Source organism: Trematomus bernacchii, unplaced genomic scaffold, assembly GCF_902827165.1.
Source record: "Trematomus bernacchii unplaced genomic scaffold, fTreBer1.1, whole genome shotgun sequence".
Classification (NCBI taxonomy): domain Eukaryota; kingdom Metazoa; phylum Chordata; class Actinopteri; order Perciformes; family Nototheniidae; genus Trematomus; species Trematomus bernacchii.
In genome coordinates this window covers 5168788-5196657 of record NW_022988050.1, presented here as the reverse complement: position 1 = coordinate 5196657, position 27870 = coordinate 5168788, and the positions used below count along the sequence as shown (strand labels likewise).

The window sequence follows — 27870 nt, the reverse complement described above, 5'->3', positions numbered from 1 at the left end:
AAATAATATCAAATGTAGTCCAAGCCATGAAACCATAGACTGGCTATTTTCTCAGACAGACATTCGAAAGCCATTTTATACACAGCTTAGTAGTTTTAAATATTTAATCAAACATTTTCTTTTACGTCTAGCTGCGTCACAATATCAGACTGAACCACTTGGACAGAACGGAAAATCCACAGGCATATACGGTAAGATTCAGCAAAAAGAAATGACAGCTACTTTATAATTCTCCCTTTTATTTATCTATGTATTATTTGTTTACAATGTCCTCTCTATGTGGCTTCTAAGGTGGTGGTGAAGTTCCCTATGCACAACAAGCTCCTGTTCTTGGAGGGGATGCAAAATCTTATGGGAATTATGGTACGGTTTATCCTTTTGTGTGTTCTTTACACAACAATCAGGATTAACATGTTTACTAAAAGATTCCACTCTCAACAGGAAACCAGGGACAGTACCAGCCGCAGCCTTATGAAACTGCATCTGAAGGTGAGAACACAATATTTTGAGCTTATTGCTACTGAATACTTGACCAGTTTTCTTAGAATTGTACACAAATATATATATTTTTGCCTTTAACAGATGCAGGTTTACCTTATGAGCCCCTGCCTCTTCAGCCAGATTCAGCTGTGAAATCTTACGGTGCATTAGGTAAGAAGGTTTCTTTTTGAGGGATTAACAACACAAATATACCTCAGACCCCAATCATTAACGTTTGTTATCTTCTCCTGCCCTATCAGTGGAGGGAGAGGGACACACGCCAGAAATCGCGGTTGAAGGCGAGGGGATGTCCCTTGATAGATACGGTAAGATTTGAGTGCGTTTCTGCATGGTGGTTTCTTGTGGTATAATAAATGCATAAAGGTAATAATAAACTGTTTGTCACTTTCAGAACATGTGGGCTATATCAATGGAGAAGTGCAGCCAGAAGGTAAAGGGATACAATGAACTTAATATACCTAATAATCTGAGTTTACAGTAACACAATTAACTTGTTTTTTCCTCCCCAGTTGTTGAATTCCCTGGAGTTCCCACTTCCAGCCCCACCCTGGCCTACCCCTCGGACCCTTCCTATCTGCCTGTGGAGGTCTTCACTCCTGCAGCAGGAGACGAGGACCTGTCGGACCCCGCCGGCTCTGACGACCTGATCCTCCACTCTGCCCCCGCCACAGAGACGCAGGGCGGCGCTCAGCCTGAGGATATGCTGCATCAACAGGAGATGCCCCGTCAGATACACATCCAGCAGCATCTCAAACTGCATTTTCACCCAAAAGGCAAGTCCTCCAGAGGGTCAAAATAAACTGAATTGCCAATTTGTGGTGTCATACACCAGGCAAGATGTTTTCCTGTTCCCAGTCTTTAGTCGGTTGAGTTGTGTTCTTGCATTATCCCTAATGTTTCTAACACATTATCAACCTAGAGAAATATGTAAGGTCTGTTTCATTTGGTCTAGCTTTATGACTATGTATTCCCTTTGCTCATGCGTTGTGGTTGTCTGCCAGAAGATGTCAGAAATGGACTTTGTATCCAGTTGTAAGCCACATTTAGACCTTTAAGATCTTAGTTGTTTATGAAAATAGCATACTTACCCGATGAAGGGTTTTAGTCATCATCTTTGAAAAATTGTGAGCAAACGATAGCAGCAGCCAGACGGCATTGGAGAAACACTGATTTGTAACATGAACCCTTGTGATGACTGACTGTGGTGAATCTGATGACCTGACACTACTCCAAAATATCAACAAATTTAATTTTTGTTATGATTGAGACACCTAGTGGCAGAAAACAACATATTGTGCTTTTAAGCTACATAATAAACCTACAGATATGAAAGTAGTATAAATGGAAGAAAAGGAATAAGGTTTTTTTTCCAAAATGTCCAACTACTCCTTTAAATTCACCATGTTAGACATAGAATTCCGGGCAAACACTTTGAAATAAAACATTGTTTGCACAACTGTTTGATTATTGTTCTTATCTTCGTTTTCAGAAGGAGCAAAGACCCGCAAATTTGATTTGAATGGCTTCTTTGGGAATAGTGGCTATCAAGGTAAGAACAGAATCACTCAATCTAAGACATTATAATTTTCCATTTGTTGTGCATCTACCTAACTCGTGTCTCTCCACACAGGTTAAAACTGCAGACAACGACGATTATAACCTTCTTAAGCCGTTGTATATTATTTTTGAATATTTCCTAATTGTATATTATTTTGTTCTGTCTTTTGAATAGTCCTGGTGTTTTTTGTGTTTGTTTGTAGAGAGAAAACTGCATTTAGAGTTGTTAGATTTACTTGTTTATGTATATTTGTATGTACCCTACATTACCTTGTCATCCTGCACTGCCTGCTCACTGCACAGTGCAAAGAAATGGAGTTTGTCTGCTGCGAATATCAGTGTTGTGGTAGAAGTCTGTTTTGCCTGATATTATCAACTCATATAAATCCTGTAAACATAGTTCAGTCTAATTTATTTTGCTTGGGAGAGGGTTTTTTACTACTTGTGGCAAATATCTGTTTATTATTGTACAGAATTTGAATGAATAAAACCATCGATGAATACCAACAGTGGAAAGTGGTTGTTTGTGTGTTTCTAAACATTTGATATACAGCGTCGGTAGTGGACAATAAGTTGTAATATTTACTCAAGTATGATACTTTTGTGCGAGCTAATTGTACTCCAATTCCTGCTACTGTATACCTACTCCCATAAAACTCTATTTAAAACTCTTGTATTTAATAAAACTATATAATCAATGAATAGTTTATCATGTATTATCGGATAAAATAAACTTTATTTATCTGTGGTGTAATTAACCAACACCCTAGAGGACTGACGTGTTGTGTATGTAAATAAAGCTCCTTTAACAGCTAACAACAAGGAACACATTTATGTATCAATCATTTACCATTATAAAATATATGGCCTTATAATGTTATGAGGAAGCACGATGGCAAACAGTCATAAAATATATACTTTTCTGAAATGGGCTGTTTTACTTTTGGTAAATTAGGCATATTTATTATATCCTTTCAAATATAATTTGAATGCAGGACATTTACTTTACACTATTTCTACTTTTAATTAAGTAAAATATCTAAATACTTCCAACTCTACAATTTAGCCAAACCCATTAAAGGCACATGCTATATTATTATCCGTGTCACTAAATATTGTAATCTCCAGATTATCCTGAATGCAACTCATTTATCAATGAACATGGGTTATAGTATCATGTGCAGTATATAACAGGTGAAATACACAATTCTCCTTATTCTACAATGACTTGAGTCTGTTTGGAGCCATGTAAAGGCTGCGGTAGTGCACATGGCTATTTGTGGGGATTACTCTGGATTAGGGTTAAGACCCCTTTCTGATTGGCCCTCCTGAAAGCATGCCACTTGGCCAGCTCAACAGGTTGCTTGCTTGGTATTACACCTGTCCAATGGTGGATTCAGGGAGCAGAATTTCCGGCTCGTTGTGGTCATGAATGTGTCTCGGAGTGAAGAGCGTGGCCTCGTTTAGGATGTAAATGGTGAGAAGCCTCAACTCAATGTGAGGGCCTTGGCTGCAGGAAGTCATGATGGGGCTTTACAAAGGACCGCGGCTGTTGGAATTTGCAAAGACCCCACAACACCTTCAGTTCAACAAGTATGTGCTCACGGGTTACCGGCCAGTGTCCACGGCCCAGGAGTGCATCAGGAGCCTCTTCTACATGCACAATGAGCTGGGGAACATTTACACCCATGGTAAGTGCAGAAATGATCTACACTGCCTTTATGTAAATCTTTATCCTTAGTGACAATCTTGAGATTATATCAAATGTTGTTTGCATTTGAATTATCCCATTAAAATGTATCTAACAGTAACACACAGAGAAAATGTCTCCCAGAAATGTCAGTTGCACAAACAAATGGGTCACCAATGTCACTACTCTCACTTATGGCCCGTTACAAGTATACTTGACGAGGATGTGTAATGAGGATATGGGGCATTAGCGGTAATCTCCCCTGGGAATCCTGTCCTGGAAATAACCTACTGTTAAAGCGGTCTTTGAAGGTGTGTGTGTTTGCCTGACACCTTTAAGCTGTGCATGCTCGCATATGAGTTATTATGGGCAAAGCATCCTGGAGATACAAAGGTTTTCATACAGATAGCACGCAGTCGTAGAATTATAACACAGATTTTAAAAGTGTGCATTTTATTGAACACTTTCAAAAATAAAATCAAGCTGTGCAAAGACGAGCACAACTTTAAATGTATATAAACAAAGTGCATGATGAGCTGTGCATGAGCTAAAAGCTGTCCAACCTTGAACTTCCGAAAGGTATCTTCCTCTTGCTCCATTTTCTGCTTGACTATCCCATTAGTTCATTAACACTAACACTCTTACAAAGGGGAAGTGAAGGGCATTAGGTTGTCTCTTGGAATGGGAACAACAACCACATCTCTCACATGCTTCCTGTTTAAGAAGCATCACTATTAAATCCCTAAAATTGCTCTGCATGATATTTAAACACTTGCTAAAAAACAGATGCAATTAGACTATTACACAGGGTCCACTTTACAAACTTCAAATCAAGCATTTTGTATGCACTGAAAGTAATATTCTGCAATAACAACACTTAAGGGTAATGCTTTTAATTACAGTTCTTTCTAACAGAAAATGTTTCACTTAACTAATTTCATCCTATTTTCCCTTTCATTTTCCCATCCCTTCAGGCGTCCCTTTTTTCCTCTTCTTGGTGCTACTGCCCTTCAGTATCCCCTGGATGGAGGTGGACAGCTCCTGGATCTGTGCGGTCCATTACCTGGCCTGCCTCAGCCCCACAGTGGGCTCCGTGGTCTACCATGTGTTCATGAACCATGTGGGAGGGGAACATGTGTACGACACCCTGCTCTCCGTGGACATGTTCGGGGTCTGCCTAGTAAATACCCTAGGTAGGTTGTTGATAATTGGATCTTTTCTATCTGATATTTTTCTTTTTTGGTTAGCATTAAGACTGGGAACAGCTAGCCATGCTCCTTCCAAAGATATCAAAACCCCTTAATAATATATATTTAAATAGTTTAGTCTGTACTATAAAGAATAAGGGAAGCCAACATTGTGGGAGACAACATGTGACTCTTTCTCCGGCCTACAAGCAACCAGCAGAGATTCCACACAAAGTCACCACCTTCTCCAAGAAATAGTCCTTATTTTGTTTATTACAGACAGCCAAGTTTTCCTGTTGCCAAATATCCTCCCAAAGTTACAAATAATATTAAGCAGGCTGATCATTGTAGCAAAAACAACCCAGACAGGGTGAGCATTGTGCAACTCCAATGCAGAAGGAATTATTATTGAATTTTGAACCAGACAGTGTTCTCATTCTGATATTGTACAATGTCAAAGGCTTGTTGATACATATTTCTGACCTAAAAGTCTTGAAATCTGGTTTGTAACAAGCCATTTTTATTTTTACCTCACTTTGCCTGCATGATCTGCTGTTGTAATAATGTAAATGTCCCCATTGAGAGACAAAGAAAGGATTTATGAGTCTTACATTTCACAACATTGATAGTAAAACAGAAGTCTACATTGTTATGGTTTGACAGTACATCTACGTCTCAAGTCTACACCTTTGTACATTTGAAACTCAAAATCAAGGCGTGTCAAATGTATCTTACTTGATATTATTTCACTGCTGTTTCTTCACTTGTACATCACCCCCTCTTGTCCCCAGGTGCCCTCCCCATCATCCACATCACCCTGTTCTGCTACCCCCTCCTGCGCCAGGCTGCCCTGCTGGCCTACACCCTCCTGTCAGCGTACGGCATCTACTGCGCCACCACGGCCCGCACCAACATCCTGCGCCTGCAAGCCTTCATCTGGCAGGCCATGTTCCGCTTCCTGCTCTTCCTGTTCAGGGTGTTCGGCAGCGGGGTGGGCAGCCCTCACTCACTGCGTCTCTTCGTCATCATGGACACTCTGGCTGTAGTGGGGGGGCTGGTCAACATCATCCAGATCCCCGAGCGCTTCGTCCCCGGCCTGTTTGACAACTGGGGCAACAGCCACCAGATAATGCATGTCATGGTGGTGTGCTCCATTATCTACCTGCACTGGGGCACTCTGGAGGATTTCGAATGGATTAAGACCTTCCAGTGTCCTACTGAGCAAAGCGTATAAAGTGCACACTCATGAACTGATAGGAAATGAGATTTAGGAGAGAGGAAGGTTGTTTTAAATATTGCACTTTAGTCTTAGCTGCTGACGTTCTTCACAAGGGAAGTTTGCAATTTGACGTTTTGCCAGAGAAGAAGAGGAACTGACAGTGTAACTGTGGAACTCAAAAACACTATCAAATAAAAAATCCTGAACACACTTGATTTTTAGTTTGTTAAAATGCAGTAGTTTTGGGTCCTATTACCCATAACCAAAATAGCTTTTAAATGTAAAATATTGTATTTAATAAATTATATATTTTTACATCTGGCTCTGTGTTTTTCATTCACGTGTGCGAGAATGTGACAAAGTGAAACAACGCAACTGGTTGAATGCTTCTATTGTTTAATTGAAAGAGAAATAAATTGTATATACAAAGAAAAATCACAGTTTTTTCATATTGCTAAATGTCATAATTGTAACTTTTCATTTGGACTTGGCAACAAATATTACATTCCTTATCATTGGCCACCTTAACCGGCACCTTTCAAGCACACCGTCACCTTTAAACCAAAAGCTCCAAAATAAGGCATTACATTATTTGATTATATTTGACCGAGGTCTGGATGTTGCAGAGGTGGAATAAAGAATACCTGCAGTTTTATTGTTTTACAACACGCTGAGTCAATGCATTCTTGTGTTATCTGCAACACGACCCCCTTCTATTTATTTCCTCCTTCTTTCGCTTCATTTCTGTCAATCAATCATCGTCTGAGCTGCTGTCGTCCTCAGGCTCTGATAGGTCGGCGATGGGAAACCGCAAGATGGCAGCCACTCCACTCAGCTGAGTGAGTTCTGAGGAGACAAATAAATCAAGGTGACGACACACAACCAGAACTTCAATTGATTCAACACAAATGAGAAACTGTACGTCTTCAAAAAGAAAAATGAGGGGCCTTCATTCATGTGTTGTGAGTCTTATCAGGTCAGTGTGCTATTAGGACACCAGTATACTCCTCCTAAAGCCAGTTATCAAACATTGTGCAGACATATTGGTCATTACAAGTTAGGCAATACTATGCAACACGCCTTACAGAGTTGCACCCATTTTAAAAGAGTCAATGAGGTGTTTGTTTAACCACTAGTAACACTGTGGAGCAATGTTTGAAGAAGAAGAAGGACTACTTTATTAATCCCCTCGGGGAAATTCAGGTTAAGAGCAGATCCTCTTTAGTTATATCACGCACGATGATGTGCTTGCGTGCAGTGCCCTATACAGTATTCGGCTGCACACAGTTAGTAGGTGTAATGAGTTAACACTGTTTGTGTGTGTTGAAGTAAAAACATATAAATACAAATAATTACTATGGATTATAATTAACGTACTTGTTTTTTTATTTCTTCATTCCTTTGATTATATATATTTATATGCCGCAATGGGGACACCGTAACGTAACCACATTTTTCTTTGGGATCATGATGTCACAAAGTGAGGAACACCAAAATTAAACTTTTTTCATTTACAAGAGACTCCACAGAGAACCTTTGATACACAACTACATGATGCTACTGTATGTGTTTATAGAAAAGGTCTGTCGTTAAAATGTTAAATAAATAGTCCGAATGGTTTTCAAACTTACGTTCACCAGACACATGAAGGCTTGAGAATATTCTGCAGAAGAAAAGAGAAGATCATCAGCGGGATGCTTGGCAGAGAATACAGAGGACCAATACTGAGTGTATGTTAGTGTTGTGAGTCTTTTCAAATATATTTAGTACCTGACATTGCCTCCATTATCTTTCACGTTGTCAACCAAGCGAACGTAGCGACTCCTCGTTGGAACATCCTGATGTCTGGATGAAAGCATGTAGACGCAACATTTGTTTTACACAGAGCAGATTTGATGTGTCGACTACATTCACCTCACTGATAAGTCAAAAGGAGTTGCAAGAATAGATTACATATTATAAATTGCTGAATTTAAAAGCCATTAGGTGTATGATTTGTATGTGATAGTTGTATTTGAATGCTGCTGATCATAAATCAGCAGCTAGGTTAACCCAACACCTCTTTCTGTATGAAGCAAACGTGCGTTGTGTATTTAAAACAGATGTTGAGAGATTCATTTCAGTGTGTACCTGAACAGTATGTCGCTTATCAACAGGGTGTCGACGGCGAGGACATCAGCTGCTTTCTCCACATGAGCCACTCTGTGAGGATGCACCGAAACAAAGGTTGTTTATTATCAGCGTGGCCGAGGAATGACTCTGTTTACTGTTCTCCCCCGTCATCACTCACCCGTAAAAGGCTCTGTCAGGCTCATGCTGGAGCATCTTGTAGAAATCTTCCAGTGCTCTCACCTCTGATGCTGCCTGAAAGTTAAAACATGCATGTCAGCTTGAGAGCATTTGTTTACAAGAGGATAAAAAAAGATACTAAATCATCTTCACCTTGGTATCAGACAGCCTGCTCGTCACTGTGGGGTCACACAGGATTTCTGCAAAACAACAAGCACTTCATTTAGTTTCCACCTTGGTTGGTTTAAAGGTCCCCTATTATACTGTTTTTCATCAATATATTATAGGTCTCAGATATATACAAAACATGTCTCTGAAGTGTTTGGCTTGAAACACCAAACAGATCATTGCAACGTCCCATAATCCCCTCTGTTTCAGCCCTGTTTCCAAAGTGCTGATTCTCTGTCTGTTACTTTAGATAAAAATAAGGAGCCACTCCCCACTTCCCCATGGGGTTACCTTGGTTGCTGATTGGCTAATGGTTACACAAGCCAAAAAAATCGTTATGACATCATAAAGTGGCCAAAATCTGATCAGCTCATTTTCAGACAGGTTTTTATATAAATGCATCAGGACAAAAAGAGAGCAATCTTTGTTCCTGAAACGTTCAGAATCTCTTCACGCAGAGGGGACACATGTTTATGTAGAAAAGACATGAAAAAGTGTATTTTGCATAATAGGTGACCTTAAATGTTTTTCTCTCAGGGCCCACCAGGTCATACCTTTGAGTGAGTACTTGTGACCTGATGAGGAGTGGACCAGCATGAATTTGGGTCGGTTCTCCAGCAGGACCTTGTTGTCCTGTCGCACCGCCTCCTTATAGAGGTAGGTGATGAACTGATCCTTCACAAAGCCTGGACTGGCGACCAGCATGCACTTCACCACTAAGAGGAAGAGAAAATCAAAACTTCTTATCTTCAATTCAAGCAATGATTATGTGAAAACAATAAAACAACAGTGAAATATGTGGTGGGAACAAGCTATGAAAAAGGGAGAAGTGTGCAACACGAAACAGGAACATACTGTGTGTGTGTTTATGTCCGTGTCTGTGTACACAGCAGCATTACCATCGAAATTGATGTGGCGAAGAATCGCCTGCATGACAGCCTCATAGAACCTCTCCAGCGCCTGCAAACACACACAAACAGTTCAGACTACAGGAGAAATACACCAGATCCAAATACATGAGGGGCTTGATGTCCTTTTTTTATTTATTTTTTTTAATCACACTTTAGGTGTCTCACGACCTCAGAAATACGTGATTATGCATACACAACACACACTCCATCTCTCTGACTCTTGCCTTAATGCTGATTCATGTTGAGATGGTACAATTTTATAAAAAATACCAGTAAGCTTTAGTTTCATTTAATTTTTAAAATGTGATTGTTTTGTAGTTTAATTTTGCAGTTATTCATATACCCTATTATACTGTATATGTGAAAATCCATTAAATAAATAAGAATAAAAACAGAAAGGACAATTAAATATGTCTAAATATGAGTCAAAAATACACATGCCTATAAATTCACAAGAAAGGATACAGGCATACATTTAAAATTAGCAGCAGGTAAACGCTTAAATGATGTTGTAGTTTTTATTCTGGAGAAGCAGAAATGAAAATGACTGAATTATTCGGACATCTGAATCAGCTGTTATTATCAAGCATAATCAGACGGCAGGTTTTTTTTAAAGTATTGCACCCCCTCCCCTTCATGGAGCACACAGCCAGGGAGAGAGAACGTTCCTCAGCTGGATTTGTGGTTCAAGAAGGGAGAACACAGCTTAAGCAGAGTAAGAATAAAGCTTTTTAAAGCAAGTGACTGTGTAGCCTGTGTTTAATCACGGGTCGGGTCATGGGACTTATATTAACAGGTCAGGTCAGGATTGGACTTGGAGATAATTATGGGTAATCAGTTGTTTCTGTAGGGATCTCTGCGGGTGTAGGTTTGCAGAACTGGCCCTGAGCAGGACTCGGTCTATTGGCAGTGCTTCTTATCTCATAGACCCTATGCATTACATTGATGCACACAATATCTTGTTTTTGTATTACTGCACACATTTTATATTTTATTCCAATTCCATTTCAATGTAAATACTGCTATATTTTGAAAAATGTCAAATATTTTTTTATGTTATTATAGTTTTCTTAAAATAGTTTTCTGTGTTTTTTTATTTTTGTTTTACTTTTATGTATGCACCACGACACCAAGTACAATTCCTCGTACGTGTCAACCTACCTGGTAATAAACCTGATTCTGATTCTGATCCTCAAGAAGTCTTTAATTTAAAAAGACTTGACAAAGGAGTTTTTCCTTAATAATCAGAGGTGGTTGGGCCAACACACTAGCTATACTTGTTGACTTTATTCCCCCATCAACACCCATCCTGAGCTCATTACAGCAGCACGGCTCCATAAAGCTGACCTACCTTCTCGTGCTGAGTGCAGCTTCCCCTCCTCTTGCGAGGGATGGTGACCTCCACTTTAGCTCGGAGCAGTGTCATGGCGGGGGTCACCAGCACCAGGTTAGCCAGCCCCTCCTGCATCACCACCGCTGCCACGTCGGCCTTCTGGGTCGCATCACAGGCCTGCTCTAAAAGAATTGAGAAGACAAATGTGGGTACTTTGTGACATATTAAAAAAATGTGTTGCAGCACTGGTAAATGTATTTGAGTTACTGCAAATTATTTCTAAAACACTTAAGTGAAAGTCATGGTGGTGAAGATTACAGCAGTAATGACTCATTGGACCCCAGCTGTCAGTTTATTTCCTGCTCTGTCTCCTTATCCTGTTCCCATGGCAACATTCTCTCTTTGTTGGCAATGTAAATAAATTAACAAGTGGACTGGTTTCTTTTGTGTGTGTGAAAGAAACCCAAGTGATATGTTCCCCTGTCAGTCAGGCAATGCATTCATAATTAGCTTTTAGTGTATACATCTAACTTGGGATGATTGCTACCTGGAGCGAGGCATTATGGGATGCAGTGAGAACAAAAGTGGTATGAGAGTAGCTGATAAAAGGATATAACAGAAAAACATCCAATCTGGAACTTTTCAACTAAAGGGATTTAAATCACTTGCAAAAAACAGCTGATTCTCATCACTTTGCACTCTAAACTGTTTAAATGTCCATTTGGACTCCCTATGTTGTTTTAACTATTTTGGCTCGGTTCACAATTACGCGTTTGACAGAAAGAGACAAACGTCTATGTCATGTAAGAATTAAAACATGGAAATCTATTTGTTCTAGTTGTCTAGATTAAAGTGGATTAAACAGATTATGAAACCAAAAGTGCTGTAAACTTGAGTTGTCAATACGCAAAGACTTCTCCAAACATAGATTACTTGTTCCTGTGGTTTGGCTGATTTTATCATTAGAGAAACATGGTCACACTGAAGTGCAAATAACTGCACCAAGTATGGCTCAAATGTCTTAATCCTCTTTCAAGAGAACTATAGGCTTTCTGTTGGGAGTGTAAACAACTCTGATTTAAATGCAGGAACTTAATCTAACATGCATGTCTTATGTTTACCAATAAATAGATGCTTAGACTGAGACAGATGAGCATATAGAGCCCATGATATTCTGTCAGGTAAACAAGAGATGTGTGTCCATGTGATTACTGTTTACAAGTCCTGGTTGACGTGCATGTGGGAAGTTTGGGATTAAACAAACCCAAAACAAGAATAGGCAATATGTTCTGCTGTGATTATTCTGACCTTACAAACTAATTGTAATCTCAGACAAATGTATATGTTAGCACCTGCATACCGATTCTGTCCAGCACGATGCTGTCCCAGCTCTTTTTAGCCAGAGTGAACTTCCTGTTGAGCTCGAGCTCAATGGTGTGGTAAGCCCCCATCTGATGAATGAAGAAAAGAACATGATCACAACAGCTACTTAAATCTAACAAAAGTAAACATTAAGACAATAACAAATTAAGAGTATGGCTGGGAAATAATAGAAAAGAAGGAACAACGTATTGTGATTTAAAAACATTATTATGTTTATAATCTTCAGATGTTTGAGAAGAAAAATAACAAAAAGACACTGCTGTTATTATTTAACATATAATGATGCTTATGTCACTAAATACATTGTATATATTGCCTGTCTACAATGGCCAGCCTTCATAAAAAGACAAGTCATGTGTCTCACAGGTGTGAATCATTTTTAAGGGAGAGGAAAAACGGTCTACTTATCAAACACAATCTACGCGAGTAATGATCTCTTATTACTGCATCAAAAATATCAGACCTTGACATACTGGTTCTCCTCAAGGTTAGTGCCCTTCACTCTGAGCTGGCAGGCATGGGAGTCGAAGTCAATCGTCTCCACACATAAGGTCAGAGTCACGCGAACTCTAGAGCTGCCCACACTTCCAGTAACTGACTCTGTCTGCACCTTCCTGTGAAAACGGGGGAAAGGGACTTTAGTTCTCTGTGTTTATATGAGACTAAAACACCTAACGATACACAAAAAGAGCATGACAAAAACATTGGAAAGCTAATAACCAAGCACAATCATATACAAACCCAGATTGAAAAAACAACGTTTTAGTAAAGCTAAACTGGACACTGTGGTATTGGAAACATTACATCTCCGTACTTGAATGTGTGTTGTGCTAAGGCACAAAGTTAATCAGAAGCTAAGTAAAAAAGTTCCTAAGTGCAATTTTTTAAGAATATGGTGTCTGATGCTATCGGGAACAAAGTTGGTCTTGAAATATGTATGTCTTACAAAAGCATAATTGTTGCAAACCGTGTACATTTTGTGTAAATAAAGCTTTGTGTTGTAACTATCCATCAGCTGTTAAGTTACTACAAAGTCCATCTGCATGGCTGGCTGCATTGATTGTAATGGATGTCAATAAAATCTGATCAGTGGTTGTCATGACGACGGAAGCTCAATCTTTGCCTTGATACTACATGAATGCAAACAATGACACTGCCAATATAAACATGTCCACAAAGACGCTTCATTTTCATCTTTATTAAACGGAGTACAATTACTAAGAGGTTACCTGATGGTAGAGGCTCTCAGGCTGTCCCCCACTTGCAGCAGATTGTAGGTGTGCCACATATCCTCCGCCTCATCAGGCATCAGAGTAACCTGACTGAAGAACAACATGCAATTAATAAGGTTCTGAGTTGGTGTCATTCATGTTAGTAATAAGTCAAGAGTTGTTTTCATTATCACTAAACTGTGGAAATACTAAAGCTGTCTATTTATTATTTAGGGCAATAACGCAGACCCATGCTGATCCAGTTATAATAACTAAGTGTAGGTCAATAACACAGTCAGGGTTGGTTTTGTTTACTGGCTTTGTTTACGATCGGTCATTAAAGCTATATCCGTATCCTGTGTGTATATGTTTTATTACATATGGGACTATTTCCGTTCTAACTAGTCAACACAAGTACAATCAGCTGTAAAATGGCATGCTGGTTAGCTAGCTAACATTAGCCAGACACTCACCCGGCACTATCCTTTTCAATGTCTTTATGAAGCAGCTTCATGATTTGGATCGTTGTATGATGTTAACAACAGTATTATAAGCATACAACGGATGGGTTAACGATAATCCGACATAGAGTCATGTTTATATTTCAGTTAGCAACCTAGCTAACTCCTAACTTCAGAATGAATCACTCGTAGCGTGTTGCCAGGCGCTAGGACATTGCGTCATGCCGAAATACGTCGTCGTTTCTTCCCATCTTGGTCACTTCCGTGGGTGTCGCTGTGCTGCGCAACAAATACAGGGCGATACAAGCTCGAATATTTGAGTATTTGTGGACATACGCGCTGTATGTTGAATTGTTTGACACAATCTATAATGTAATGCAAACAAAACACGAGATATACCCGAGAATGATTGTCCTTTTTACACTGTGGTTTTGCGATAAGTAAATGCTGACCGACGTTGGCAACAGCCAATCAGTGACAATAATGCCTCCCCCAAGCACCGCCTACTGGCAACACTGACCAATGGAAGCGCGGGAACGGTCAGATCTTCATCTTTTCCGTTCAACCTCGCTTTAAGCTAACGCTTATCTAGCCTTTTTTTTGTCCATGGCATGGTGCTAGTAGCTACGGCAGAAATATCGTTGTCACGAGAAAATACGTATGGTTTAACTGAATTCGGATATCTGATGGAACATAGTTGACGAATGCGGATTTCTGAAGTATATGCCAGCCATCACATCTTTAAAAACCCAGCACCAAGCCTCACATTTTGAGGTTGCCAATTCTGCCCCAAGGTTAGCTAGCGGGCTAACGATAGCCGATTAACGCTAACTAGTTGAGCTAACGGTAACTCGGTAGCCCGTTTACAGTTACTAAGTCTCTAATTCGTAGGAGTGATTTAAAACCCGACCAAAATAGAGGAATAGCATGGCCGAAGCTGATAAGTTGAACATCGACTCCATTATACAACGTCTGTTGGAAGGTAAGGCGGTTTTTTTGCTCGATATGTATTCACAGAGGTAGCCATTTTAGCTAACAGATGCTAGACAACGATAGCCACCTATGCTATACTAGCCAGAGTCTATCTCTTGCTAACGAAACACGGGCTTTTGACCGCCAGTTATGTTGGTCAGTAGCATCCTCCTAGCAGCAAATTCACCTTTTGTTGTTCCCGCTCATTAAACAGTAAATACAGTACCCAGTAAACGCGCTATATATTTGTTGGACTCTACCCGTGAAGTATTTCCACATATCAGACAGTGCGAGCCGCTGTGTTTGACCTGCATTATTACTTAAAACAGATGTAACACAACTGGAGCAGTTTATTTGCATATTTCCTTAAGAGTAGTTCATAGAGTTGGCGTGTTTCAAGAGTACATATATCCAAAACCAATAAGGTCAGAATATATATGTGTACTAGACATATCAACAGTTTTTACATGCATTACTGTATATCACCAGATGGCCTTTTTTTATTGTTAGTGGTCCTGATTACTGGTACTTGTTGTTGATATAAGAGCAAAAGGGCACACATATGTAATACTACTCTGTGGCTGAATTTAGGGGTAATGGGGCATGGTGAAATGCATTTATATAATGAAAAAAATAACACTACTGGTAAAAAATAAATGGCTACTTTTGGTTATAGTTCAGCTTTCAACATTCAGATATCCATTGGAAAAACGTGGAATTCACAGTATTACCTTTTCATTTATTCCACATTTTCATCTTTAAATGTAACATCTTTTATATAATCATGATTGCTTGAATGATGGAGGAAGGAGTCCATGTTTGAATACTAAACAGCATGCAGACAGTACACATTAACACAAGCCAACCGCCCATGGCAGCCAGCCCTTTTTTTACTCAAAACATGTGAATTTGTTGGTAGGGTGTGTTTTCCCATTTTAGGAACATAATCCCGAATCTCACTTGGCTATCAATGATACTGTTAGTTAGCTAGGCCTCCTTTTGCACATATGAATACAAAACTCTGCTGTGTTTATTGTCTTTTATTTTCTAATTTTTCATTCTTGTATGTTTCCCTCACAGTGAAAGGCTCCAGACCTGGCAAAAATGTTCAGCTGACAGAGAATGAAATCCGTGGTCTTTGCCTCAAATCTCGGGAGATCTTCCTCAGCCAGCCAATCCTGCTCGAACTTGAGGCCCCCCTTAAGATTTGTGGTAAGGCTTAGTTGTGTACTTTAGAGTCTGGGGAATTCTCAAGTATGGTCACATTGCATTTACAATCACTCTTAGGTGGCTGTTGTAGCTTAACGTGCTGGACTGTAATGAGAAAGCTTAGATTTGCGTTATATCGTTCATGGCTGTGACCTTGCAACATAATTATAGGACTATAGGGATGAGCTGATAAAACTGGTTTGCTAGGGCAGTGCTGTTGTGCAGTTCATGTCTCCCTGGAGTTGCCCTCCTGTGTCATACTGCTGATGCCACTTAATGAAGAATAATGGTTTTAAAGGGACAGTCTTAGTCACATTTCATGCTTGCTTTCCCTTTAAGTGGTTTGTGTTGTCATCACAAAAAACAAGACAAGCATCACATTGAGAAGAGTGTTCATTTAAAAAAATACATTGCACATCACAAAGTGTTGTTTATTTGCAGGGTGTTGTCGGGCTTCTATGCATGTTCCTAACATATTTGTTATGCTCATACCAAAATAAGATAATCACACCTTTGACCGTCCTTGCTGTTGCCACTTTAATAATGCATGTCTGTTTGTCTCCCCAGGTGATGTCCATGGGCAGTATTATGATCTGCTGAGGCTGTTTGAATACGGGGGCTTTCCACCAGAGAGCAACTACCTGTTCCTGGGGGATTATGTAGACAGAGGCAAGCAGTCTTTGGAGACCATCTGCCTGCTGCTGGCATACAAGATCAAATACCCAGAAAACTTCTTTCTGCTGAGAGGAAACCATGAGTGCGCCTCCATTAACAGAATATATGGCTTCTACGATGAGTGTAAGTCATGTGGCATGTATCCAGATACAAGCAGACACTAGTTTGCTTCTACTATCTACAGTTACTATTAGTTTGCTAAGAAATCCCAAGCCTGTAGGCTTTAGAAAAGTTATTGGTGTTCAGTCTGATTTATTGAACTTTAAAAAAAAGAAAGCGGTGTTAAGAGTAGAAAAGGTATTGACAAAAGCCACACTGCAATAAGCTCTCAGTGCACCAGGCTTCGGGCTAAGGAGCATGATAAGGAAGTATGTGCAGTAAACAATCACATGCCCTTCTCTGCTATTTAGCAGTGCCAGGTTTATGGAAAATATTGTGTTTCCAATGTTGTGCAATAGGTTTGGCTGCCGAGAATTTATTGCTCTCGAGATTAGATTGTCATCAAGTATTTGTGCTTTCCTCCCACAGGTAAGAGGCGATACAACATAAAGCTGTGGAAGACCTTCACTGACTGCTTCAACTGTTTGCCTGTTGCAGCCATTGTTGATGAGAAGATCTTCTGTTGCCATGGAGGTATCTTCATCAAATAGTTAATTTGGCGCCCATCCAGAGTGCACACACAAACAAACTCGCCTCTGCACTGTTGTTACTGTCAACATTATGGTTTAAGACCTGCAGTACTGTGTGGGATATTCATTTCTTGTTTGGGTATATTTAGTTTCCTTACCCTGTTTAGGAGTCATGACTAAAGAGCACTTTTTATTTCTAATCACAACTAAGTTCTGCTAACATGCGGAACACCATTTTGTTATACAGGCGAACTTAAACAGACCTTGTTTATGACCTTTGCATTGCTGGACGGTGCCTTCTATCTAACAAAATAAGTAATGTAGGCTTTAACACAGTTCATATGTCTTACAAATTAATATACTCTGTGACCTGGTAAGGTCTCTTGACAACTACACGTTTTAAAAAATAAAATGCCATGGTCATTCACTCATAAAATCTCATCACAGAAAGGAGCAAAAAGAAAGAAGCACATATCTGTCCAGCAGTCACGTGCGGTGAGGTTCATGGCTGGTGAGGCACTGACTCTTTCAGAGTCAGATTTACAAATATTATATTTTGACCTTAATCGAAATATTCTGTTATTTTCAAAAGCTTTTTTTAGTCTGATGTTTTGATCCATTTTAAACGGACCCTTCAACAAAAGGATACCCAAAATTTAAATATTGGATTGTTCTCTCTTAGTAAGATCCCATTTTCATTACAAATGTGGTCTTACCTTGACTTGAAGATGAAGTCCATGCTATCCTTCTGGACAACAATCTCCATTACTTTTTTGTAAAAGTCCTCCTTATCTTCCTCTAGTTTCAAAAGTCTAGTTTGTTGTTTGCGTCTACCGTCTCTGTGTAGAATAACAGTAGCAACAAGAACCTGTGGGCTCACGTGCGCCCCCTTCAGTGCGGCAGAGGTTATGGCTGCCTCTCCTGGTGCTTTTTTCATTGCCATTGTACGATGAGACCAGTGAGCCTAAATATCATATACGTGAAATAAGTTATTTAGAGACTATGGATGCCGAGGATACATGTAATAAAGGGATCTACAAACATTACATTTGTGGCCTACAGTGAGATGGTAACAGGCATGCGCTTAGTGCCCGCTTTCCAGCCAGTTTCTGTGGGGTGACGCATCTGAGGTGAGGCAGATCTCATCTGTGCCTCACCCTACCCCAAAGTAACTGGCTGGAGCGCGGGCACAAAATTAGTTACCGTGCTAAATTAGTGCCCGTGCTCCAGCCAGTTTCTGTAGGGTTACGTGAGGCAGAGCTGCCTCACTTCTCATGTAGTTGTAGCGGAGCTCGGCAAATTTGCCGATTTTTACTATAAAAAGCGATTGGAGTCATACAGAAATCACATTTACAACACGGATCATAGAACCAAACCTACTGTATGTTTTCTTCGCTTTCCAACATTTAAATGTTCTCTGTGAACTTCTCCAGGACTATCCCCAGACCTCCAGTCTATGGAGCAGGTGCGAAGGGTCATGCGCCCCACTGACGTGCCTGACCAGGGCCTCCTCTGCGACCTGCTGTGGGCCGACCCAGACAAAGATGTGCTGGGCTGGGGAGAGAACGACCGTGGCGTCTCCTTCACCTTTGGCGCAGACGTGGTCACCAAGTTCCTTCACAAACACGACATGGACCTCATTTGTCGGGCCCATCAGGTCAGTGCATAACATCAGTCCTGAAGGAATACAAGTTGGTAGAGATGTTGCAAAAAGTTAATAAATGATAGTGTAAGCCACCACTCCTCTGTTTCTTGGTAGAAGGGTGTGGAAATCAGTCATGTTGTTATGGGAAACATCTCAATGTGCTCAGAGCAGTTTGACAGACAGTGACGAGTAGTTTTACCCCTATTTATGTTAAAAAGGCCGGATGGTTATTATTATCTCTCCTATATTTATGTGTTGTGAGTCTTTCCTCCTCCTTTCCGCCAAAACAAATTTTGTAGCCAAAGCAAGGATGGAATATTTATCGAACAAGCGTGTCCAGCTGTCAGTGGCATTTTGAAGAGAAGTGGAGCTGCTGAAGCACTTGGATAGCCCCATGGCCACTCCAGTAGGGCTGCTCAATTCATCGTATTTTAATCGCAATTACGATTTTGGCTTGCAACGATTATGAAAATAACATAATCGAAATAAAACGATTATTTTTTAAATAAAAAGAATTATTGGTTTTTCAATTGAATTATACTTAAAGGTGGGGTAGGTAATTTTGGAGAAAAAAAGCCTTAGAAAATCTGCCACTTCCTTACAGAGCCCCTCCTCCAACACACACGAACGCGCACATGACCAATGAGGGCACGAGATAAGTTTGTGCACAGATGGAAGGCTGACAGGCAGGTAGGCCATCCAGTTATTTTAGCCGGGCCGGCTAAAATGATTGGTCGTGCTTTTTACAGTACTACGGCTTCCACAGATAACATTTTTTAATGGATTTTTTGTCAAAGCACTTAAGATATTCATTGCTATCGGGATGTTAAGAGCATTCCATGGAATATAACAAAAAGTGTATCTCGAGCCGGTTTCTCAAACTTACCTACCCTACCTTTAAAGTTCAGGGTAATCAACTGTTCAAAACATACTGTTCAATTTTTTTTTTAAATAAATGGATTTTTTCAAAGTAAATTAAGTTTTTAATAATCGTGATATAAATTATTGACCCAAATAATCGAGATTATCGAAACTTTTATCGATACCGCTTATCGATCCGGTCTTTTAACGGTACTCTTATCGGTTCTTTTGGAGAGAAAAAATGAGGTAAACTAACTAAACAAATTGTGAACAAAACTAACATTGCTTTTTATTTAAACATAATATTTCACATCAAAAGAAACAACGTTTTAACAAATCGTATTACATAATCTGATGGCAGAACTGTAAACAGAATAGCTGAAACTTTAACAAAATAAATAACTCAGTTCCCTCTAATCATTAACCCTTGTTTGTATAATTGAGTTAACTCTGTGTGTTGCTGCTAGCATACATAACACCTGACGTGGAAGCGTTACTCGTGGATGGGGCTACAGCGCTACTAGAAAGACAGTTGAAAACGGTGCATTTCTCCGTCTGAATGTGGTGCATTTTTGCTAAATGTTTAGACAAATTGCTCATGTTACCGCCCTTACATGCTAAACTCTTATTGCACTTTTGGTAACGAGCATTGTCCACATAGAGACGGGTAAAGTTTAACCACACCTCGGAGCGCGTTCTCTCCGCCATCTCCTCCGTGTGTGTGTGTGTAAACTGCCCCGCCTCCTCGCACACAGACGGGGGAGAGAGATCTCTCGTCTGGATTGGAAAGATCGAAAATACTAAACATAATCATAGACGCATTTTGCAGTCTTCTTGCGTATTAGAAACGGAGTTGGCGACACTAAAACTGCAATATAATGTTTGTGTAGCAATAATACATACGACATATATATATTTTTTACATGTCTCCAGTACCGATAAAAAGACCGATAACGTCGGAGCTTAACGGTACCACGGTCTTTAATAATTCAGCCCCGGGGCCCGTTTAATACCGGGGCTCGGTACCCATCCCTACTTGCACTCCAGCAGAGTTGGATTTCAGCCCAGTTTTACTGATAACCAGGTAGGCAGTGACAGCACTGTGTTAAAGCCCTTTGTAAATAAAATGCTGTAAATGAATTACGATCTAGACCGGTGTCTGTGTCGGACTTATTGTGTGCAGGTGAGAAGCAAATGTTTTAAATCACCCTCACTCCTTACAAGCAATATACAAACAACCTGTTCATGTCGTTCATCTGTTTCCAGGTGGTGGAGGACGGATATGAGTTCTTTGCAAAGAGACAGCTGGTGACTCTGTTCTCAGCCCCAAACTACTGCGGGGAGTTCGATAACGCCGGAGCCATGATGAGCGTCGATGAGACCCTCATGTGCTCATTCCAGGTACGCAGGAAAATACACACACATTTTATAATGTTTCTGTTGTTCATCTTTGCTCAGTTTCATCATCGCTGCCTTTTCTTTACAGATTCTCAAACCTGCAGACAAGAAGCTGTTCTACGGTGGTGGAGGAGGCATGGGCTCTGGCCGCCCGGTGACCCCCCCCAGGAAAGCTAAGAAATGACAACAGTAGATTTGCCCTCGACCTCCGACCCCGCCCCTCCTGCCCTCTCTACCTCTCTTCTCCTTTCTTTCACCAAACAGCCAGAAATCAAACCTATACCCAGGGCTTTTTCCTTTTTTATCTGTACTTCTTAAAAACATTTAATGTTATGAATGAGTGCGTGCGTGCGCAGGTGACGAACGTCTGCCGGTGAGCATTAAAATCATGTGTGCACGTGTACATTTTGTGTGAGAGTATTAGAGATTTATACTTTCCCCTCTCTCTTACCACTCCTCCCGTGGAAAGGTTAAAACCACACTGTCTGTCTGTACAGTAATTTTGACTGAAAAAGCAGGGTTTGCGATACAGTGGGAGATCGCTGACGTGATGAGCTCAGCTGCAAACCCTTGCCAGCAGGTGGCGTGTGTGTACTTGTGGAGGGGGGAAGTACTTTGTTTTCCCTGTCCTCTGTACTGTAAAATCTCAAACACAGGTGTGTGCATGTGTGTGTGTGCGTGTGTTCATGATCCGGCTTGCCTTTCTGAGAATGACGTATCGGCATCCTTGAACAGGAAGGAGCATGTCACCTCGTCTCAGAAAAGCAAGTACATGCTTGCACACCAACACACACACAAACACACACACGCATATGTCTCTTCAGATTCATATGAGCCAGAGCTGTAAAAACCCCATACAGTTTAGGTTTGTACAGATTTGATTACTTGAAAGAGATTTTTTGTGAATTCGTTTTGTAGTCTTTCATCAAGTTGACCAATAAAGCGAGAATCTGAGCTACAACGTCTACATGTCATTTTTTATTTTATTTTTTTTATGTAACCGTTTATCTATTTTCTGAAAAAAAGTGGGTTTGCAATTAATCTACTGCAGATAACTCTTTGGTGATCAGTCCGTAGTACTACGAGCTGCCTGAGTTTGAACAATTTATACGATTGAATTGTTGGAGCTTACAGTTTTGTAGAATGTAAAACTATATAAAGAGATGTAGGATAAAGTCAACTATTTACAATACTAGGCTGGGTGTAAAAAATGTATCAAATGATTTTAGGTCTGTAATTTTGGATTATCATTATTTATTGGAGTGTTAAATTAATTTTATTTTTAATTTTGTCCTCACAGTATTTTAAGCCCTTGTTGATATTAAAAAAAATGTGTCCAAAATCTAATCTAATATGTTTTTAATCAACAATGAAAATATCCAAATCGTCACATTTTGAAAAGTTAAACCAGGAAATGTGTTGGACTTGAAAAAAAACACAAAACAAATAGTTTCTATATTTTTTGACATTTCCTACTTTTTTTCATTTCATTGCACTCTTTGGCTCTCGGGATATGCTTTACCTTGACATTATATATAATTTAAATTATATAAAACAGAAATTTGTATAAAATGTCTGACTTAAAAAATGTTAGGTCAAAAATGTTTCCTTGGTGGCCATCAGCTGACTGCTCTGCTATGGGCAGGAGGTCTAATCAGGCCACAATATTCTGTATGTTCAGCTGTTGTCCACACGGGGGTGCTGTTGAGCTACGTTTGGGTCCTCCAGGCAGACCACAGAACTAACAACCACCGTCAGCGTTGGTTAATAAAATGCTCAGTGCTTTACATGTTCCCAAGGGAAGGTTAACATTTTGTAAGAGCTGGTTGTATACCAACAGAAATACATATGGTATCGGCAGTTGCTGCAACATTTTGTACATAAACACACAATTTATACATTTGTATTGACTAAATATGTGTGTTGTTCAGTTCTAGTAGTTCTTCTCCCTTTTATCTTGCTCATTCTATATTTATCAAAACAGGATCCTGTTTCTTTCTTCGGCATTTCTCCGGCTCTTTGCATTCATTCGTCTTGCTGTCATCAACACCCTTCTTTAAGACGCCCTGTCTATCATTTAGCTTCCTTTTACAGGAACAATGAGGTGAAAGGTGAAGGATACAGGGCGGTTGAATACGATGTATTTTAAACGGAAGCTTTAACTGCAAATAAATTATCTAGTATAGTAGGGTCACTGTATGTCAACCAGAAAACACATTCTTTAAGCGTCCTTGAACCGTTTATTTCTACCATGTTGCAAGAACAATTTTTACCCTTTCCAAACCTCTATGTACAGACAAGATGTTTGAGGCCTAAATATCTGGGCCACAACGGTGCTTCTGACATAAACCCTTGTTTCACACTTTCTCCTTTTCCTCTTGGAGTACAATCCTCTACATTTATATTGGGACATTAGACCTGCAATCACCCTTGTACATCACAATGTGTCACTAGTTATGTGGTTTTAGATTCTCTGCGCGCTTCTTTCAGATTATGTTTCAAATGTTTGTGATGGTCAGTTTTACGATTCAGACGTGTCCTAGTTTCGTCCCTGTGTAGGTCTACTGTTTTGAGTGTGTGAGCAGTGAACCCCCAAAGAGTGTCTTGGTTAGATATGAGTACTCAAAATAGACAAGACATTGAAGATGTATATGTCCAAGAGTTCATCTTTCAGGTGATACTAAATACTGTACATACTGTTGCATCCAGCAATGCTGGGCTGAAATACTAGGATGTTTAATTTATGACGGCTATTATGGAACTCCAGAAGGATGTTGTTCATGTACAGGCATTTAAAAAATCTGTGCAGCCTGCTGTTTTTGAAACATACTTGCATGTTGAACGGTACTACGGTGTACTATTTGTTCCCTTGTAAAATTGGGAACGTTGTAATCAATGGAACTGTACCAGTGAATTTATTGTAAGCCAACTTGAGAGCTGAGGGCTTGATCATTTCATCAGAGGTGAAGAAAGGATACTTAATAAAAACACGTTTAAGCAAGGACTACAATAGAAGTAAAATATGTCATCTAAATGATTATACAAGTGACAGTAAATAGGTATCTACAAAAAAAAACTAAAATGTCCCATACTCTCCAGATTGGACAGTTGGGTTAATGTAGCAAGGATAAAACTGTAATGACTCCATCAACGTAATTTAATAAATAAATGTTGAGTAGCAAGAGGAAGTATTCTCTTGAAAGGTTTTTGAGTAAAAAGAGTAAAAGTCTAGAGCATTAAAACTGCTTCAAGTAGAACTTACTAAAAAATATGCTCAAAGTGACAAAATATGTGTAACATGTTACCACCACCTTAGAACATCAAACTATGAATTGCAAGCAGATTTTAGTAACTATTATATAGGATAAAACTCATATCATAATGAAATGTACATTGAGTGACTCGAGGCAGCTGTAAGAATGATTTTATCTCAGCCAGTGAAGCTAACGAGAGGCTTGACGTTCTATTCTCCAGGCTTTGAGTTTTCCAATAAAAAGTCTCTGCCAGTGAATTAACCACATTATGAAAATGCTGAACCGGCCAAGGTACTGATGAGCCATCAGGAGAATGAAAGCCACTTTTGATCAACTGGCTCACTTTCCTATCGGCTCCCCTGGGGCTTATGTAGTACACCCCTAAGTGTGAGGAATGGTGTGAACATCCAGCAACTCTCAAGCCCGATGTACCACATGGATCCTGACGACACCGTGGAGTCGAATGCGCCCTCTAACATCCAGTCGTATTTTTTTACCCCAATAGTTAAAAGTGAGACTTACGAGCCTGAGCTAAAGGTTCAGCATTGTGAAATAAAAAGCCGCAAAGCTGTCGTGGTGCCATGCCCAGCAGCACAGTGTCACCTGCTCTATTTATATCTGCTGAGGAATTCTGGATTCAGAGACTCAGCTGCCACTTCTATTATTACTATTAGCTAATGTTGTAACAAGTACCCCGCTAACACTGACAGTGTAGCTCCTTTATCCATCGCCTTATTGCACAGTACTAATGATGTCCTCACTGTAAAAAAAAAACACATGTTATTTGACTTCATGGTCAGTGATTCTTTCGGTAGCCTAATTTATGTATGTGTGCATAAAAGCTGCAGATTTGAATAAAACCTACAGTTTATGGATGAAAGTGCCGAAAAGATTATTCTGATGCAGTCTCAACGCATTTCAGTTGGACAGTGTTGTTACCTTACAGAAGGTTATGTTTTATAGTTTTGTTTGTTTGTCTGTTAGTTTTTCCTGAAACTTGGTGGAAGGTTGAGTGAGTGAGCTAGTCCAAGGGGAAATTTACAAATATGTTCCCTTTTGTTAACACTCCCAGATAAGACAGTGAGTTTGGCCTTGGCCTACTAGTTTAAATTAATATGCTACTATAATTACACTTATTGGCTGACAAAGTAGTAAGCAGTACCAGCAAATGAATCTCTACATTATTATACACTTCCTTTTACAAATGGATGATGTTGTAGACCAACTGGACACCATCCAACGTGCAACCTGAGAACGTGCCATTAATGACAATAACCTTCTTTAGGAAATATGTCAGTCTTTCCCGACCCCGTGTCTTTAAGTGATAAATGTGGCCGTGTCCCTCTCACTTCACATGTGCCGTGCAAGTCAGCAGAGACAGACTTAGTTGCATAAGATCAGCGTGCTGCAGCTGCACGGCCGCAGTACTTAACACTTGATTCGAACTTGGAACATGTATAGTGTTCACAAGTGGAGGAGGGAGGCCTCGATGGGTTAAGGCGGCACATGGTGATCCCTGAGCCTGGCACGAGGGCGTGGCATGTTAGCGCCACGGTGGGGAGGACGAAGTGACGGGTGTCCCAACTCGCGGGAGTTACGCTGTAGTAGTCCCCGCACCCACAGGCTACTGACACTTCAGCAATAGACTGGCGGAAGATGGAGGGGACGGCGGGGGAAACCTTATCCTTCTGGGATATTGAGTTAAATGTCACTGCTCTGCCCTGAGGGAGACACTGACAGGCCGACCCCCAAATCTCAGAGGTCAGAACGGCTGCACAACAGCTGAGGCCTGCGAACGACTGCGTGAAACAGAGATGGGAACACTGGCAGAACAAAATGGGATAAAATGTTTTAGCGACATGTCTGGAACAAAATATTCCATAGGACATAAAGCTAATGTCAGATTGATATGGGTCACCGATTGAAGTTAGGGTTTAGTTTTAGTTTAATTGACTTCCAGTTAGGCTTACACACACACAAACACACACACACACACACACACACACACACAAACACACACACACACACACACACTGAATTTCAGTGAAATCATAGGAAATTATTACACACAAATACACAAAATAATCTTCAAAAGTTACTTGAATCCTAAAAAAAACACATGTTTTTTAGTTAGTTATTTGAAACAGGCAATTGGACATGAAGACAAAGGAATACATTTGATAATGAGACATAATAAAATAACAAGATCCCGTCAGTAATTTAGATATGAAGGTTTACAGTGCCCATACATTTTAAAACTAAAATATGACATGTTGAGTGTTTTTAGTGTTTAATAGCCCCAATTCTCACTAGAGGCAATTTTCCCATTTTATATTGTGTTTTGCAACTTTATAGTTGTGTATAGCAATCATGATTTTTCTAATTAAATTGACTTTGCAATACATTTTTCATGCACATATTGTACAGCTTTACAAAGAAGAGGTACGTTTAGTACTTTATCAAGCGATACTGTGCTAGCATTTAAAACGTGCAGTGAACTAAATGCATATTGTAAATACATCATGGACAGTTATTTTCTGTACATTTCGGGAAAGGAATTGCCTCCACACCAGCAGCTGATTGGAAACATGAAAGCTGCCACAAAAACAGCTCCCTATTTTAGAAACTGTCAGTGAAGGGGCAGCAGAAGCTCATGTTTGTGTTTTCAATAGGCTAATAATACATGTATATACTGTAAATGTATTCTTTTTTTTTAGTAATGTAGATCTGCTTCTACAAATGTAGAACTTAAAATACAATGTAAAGCTGATTATATCTTGAAAAACATTTGTTTACATATGTTTTCATTTGTTTTATTTGCATTTCCATAATCAAAGAGGCGGCCCTTCAGCTGTACCACAAGAGTTAAATCCTCCATTAATAGACATATCCACTTTGCTGCAGTGTTTTCCCTTCACTGTATCAATATCCATACAGCAATTATTACTGTATGAAACATACACAAGCCAACAATACTTTACAAATCATGTTAGCTTATAAGAACAACCTCAATGAAAAGCATTGTAAATCTGATGATTACATATCAAATCGTAAGAATATATCTTTCAAATTAAGTATATCATTGAGAGGGCAATCTTCATCTGTATTAGTTAGTGAGAAATCCTAAAGGTCACACAATGGTTGTTAACACCATGATGTGAGTCTTTGGTCACAAGAACAATCCTCACTTGAACTGAGGACTGTTAAAAAATGAATAATTAATTGAATACAAAGTTAGATAATAAAAGTGTCAGCAGCATTTGTTTGCTATAAAAGGAAGTGTAGTGTCAAAGTGTGATTGAGAACTTAGCAAACAC

At 39.7% G+C, this 27870-nt stretch overlaps 3 protein-coding genes across 3 annotated transcripts; 2 read left to right on the top strand and 1 right to left on the bottom strand.

The window, feature by feature from the left end:
• Positions 1–3583: 3583 nt before the first annotated feature.
• Positions 3584–6350, top strand: LOC117473584 (progestin and adipoQ receptor family member 4). The gene is made up of 3 exons (XM_034119232.1): positions 3584–3749; positions 4723–4941; positions 5727–6350. Exons 1-3 carry the CDS (start codon positions 3584–3586, stop codon positions 6167–6169), a joined length of 828 nt encoding a protein of 275 aa, XP_033975123.1. The 3' UTR covers positions 6170–6350.
• Positions 6351–6533: 183 nt separating this feature from the next.
• Positions 6534–14362, bottom strand: pelo (pelota mRNA surveillance and ribosome rescue factor). The gene is made up of 13 exons (XM_034119229.1): positions 13923–14362; positions 13468–13560; positions 12702–12852; positions 12216–12306; positions 10874–11037; positions 9511–9571; positions 9166–9327; positions 8597–8643; positions 8445–8518; positions 8285–8356; positions 7925–7999; positions 7786–7817; positions 6534–7000 (listed from the first exon to the last, which is right to left on the bottom strand). The coding sequence occupies exons 1-13, from the start codon at positions 13961–13963 to the stop codon at positions 6906–6908; spliced, it is 1158 nt and encodes a 385-aa protein (XP_033975120.1). The 5' UTR covers positions 13964–14362; the 3' UTR covers positions 6534–6905.
• A 112-nt stretch (positions 14363–14474) lies between these two features.
• LOC117473583 (serine/threonine-protein phosphatase alpha-2 isoform-like) lies at positions 14475–22257 on the top strand. Its single transcript, XM_034119230.1, has 7 exons — positions 14475–14892; positions 15963–16094; positions 16659–16889; positions 17295–17399; positions 18829–19052; positions 21168–21302; positions 21388–22257. Exons 1-7 carry the CDS (start codon positions 14838–14840, stop codon positions 21481–21483), a joined length of 978 nt encoding a protein of 325 aa, XP_033975121.1. The 5' UTR covers positions 14475–14837; the 3' UTR covers positions 21484–22257.
• The last annotated feature ends 5613 nt before the right edge of the window (positions 22258–27870 follow it).

What these genes read in the sequence shown, in the direction of transcription:
- LOC117473583 (XM_034119230.1), top strand. Translation starts at nt 14,838, where the DNA reads ATGGCCGAAGCTGATAAGTTGAACATCGACTCCATTATACAACGTCTG. An exon ending in GATCTTCTGTTGCCATGGAG is followed by an intron (nt 17,400 to 18,828) that starts GTATCTTCATCA and finishes GAACTTCTCCAG; the next exon opens with GACTATCCCCAGACCTCCAG. An exon ending in CCCTCATGTGCTCATTCCAG is followed by an intron (nt 21,303 to 21,387) that starts GTACGCAGGAAA and finishes TTTTCTTTACAG; the next exon opens with ATTCTCAAACCTGCAGACAA.
- LOC117473584 (XM_034119232.1), top strand. Translation starts at nt 3,584, where the DNA reads ATGGGGCTTTACAAAGGACCGCGGCTGTTGGAATTTGCAAAGACCCCA. An exon ending in GGGGAACATTTACACCCATG is followed by an intron (nt 3,750 to 4,722) that starts GTAAGTGCAGAA and finishes CCATCCCTTCAG; the next exon opens with GCGTCCCTTTTTTCCTCTTC. An exon ending in CTGCCTAGTAAATACCCTAG is followed by an intron (nt 4,942 to 5,726) that starts GTAGGTTGTTGA and finishes TCTTGTCCCCAG; the next exon opens with GTGCCCTCCCCATCATCCAC.
- pelo (XM_034119229.1), bottom strand. Translation starts at nt 13,963, where the DNA reads ATGAAGCTGCTTCATAAAGACATTGAAAAGGATAGTGCCGG. An exon ending in GCTGCACTCAGCACGAGAAG is followed by an intron (nt 9,572 to 10,873) that starts GTAGGTCAGCTT and finishes GTGTGTTTGCAG; the next exon opens with GCGCTGGAGAGGTTCTATGA. An exon ending in GCAGGCTGTCTGATACCAAG is followed by an intron (nt 8,519 to 8,596) that starts GTGAAGATGATT and finishes TTTAACTTTCAG; the next exon opens with GCAGCATCAGAGGTGAGAGC.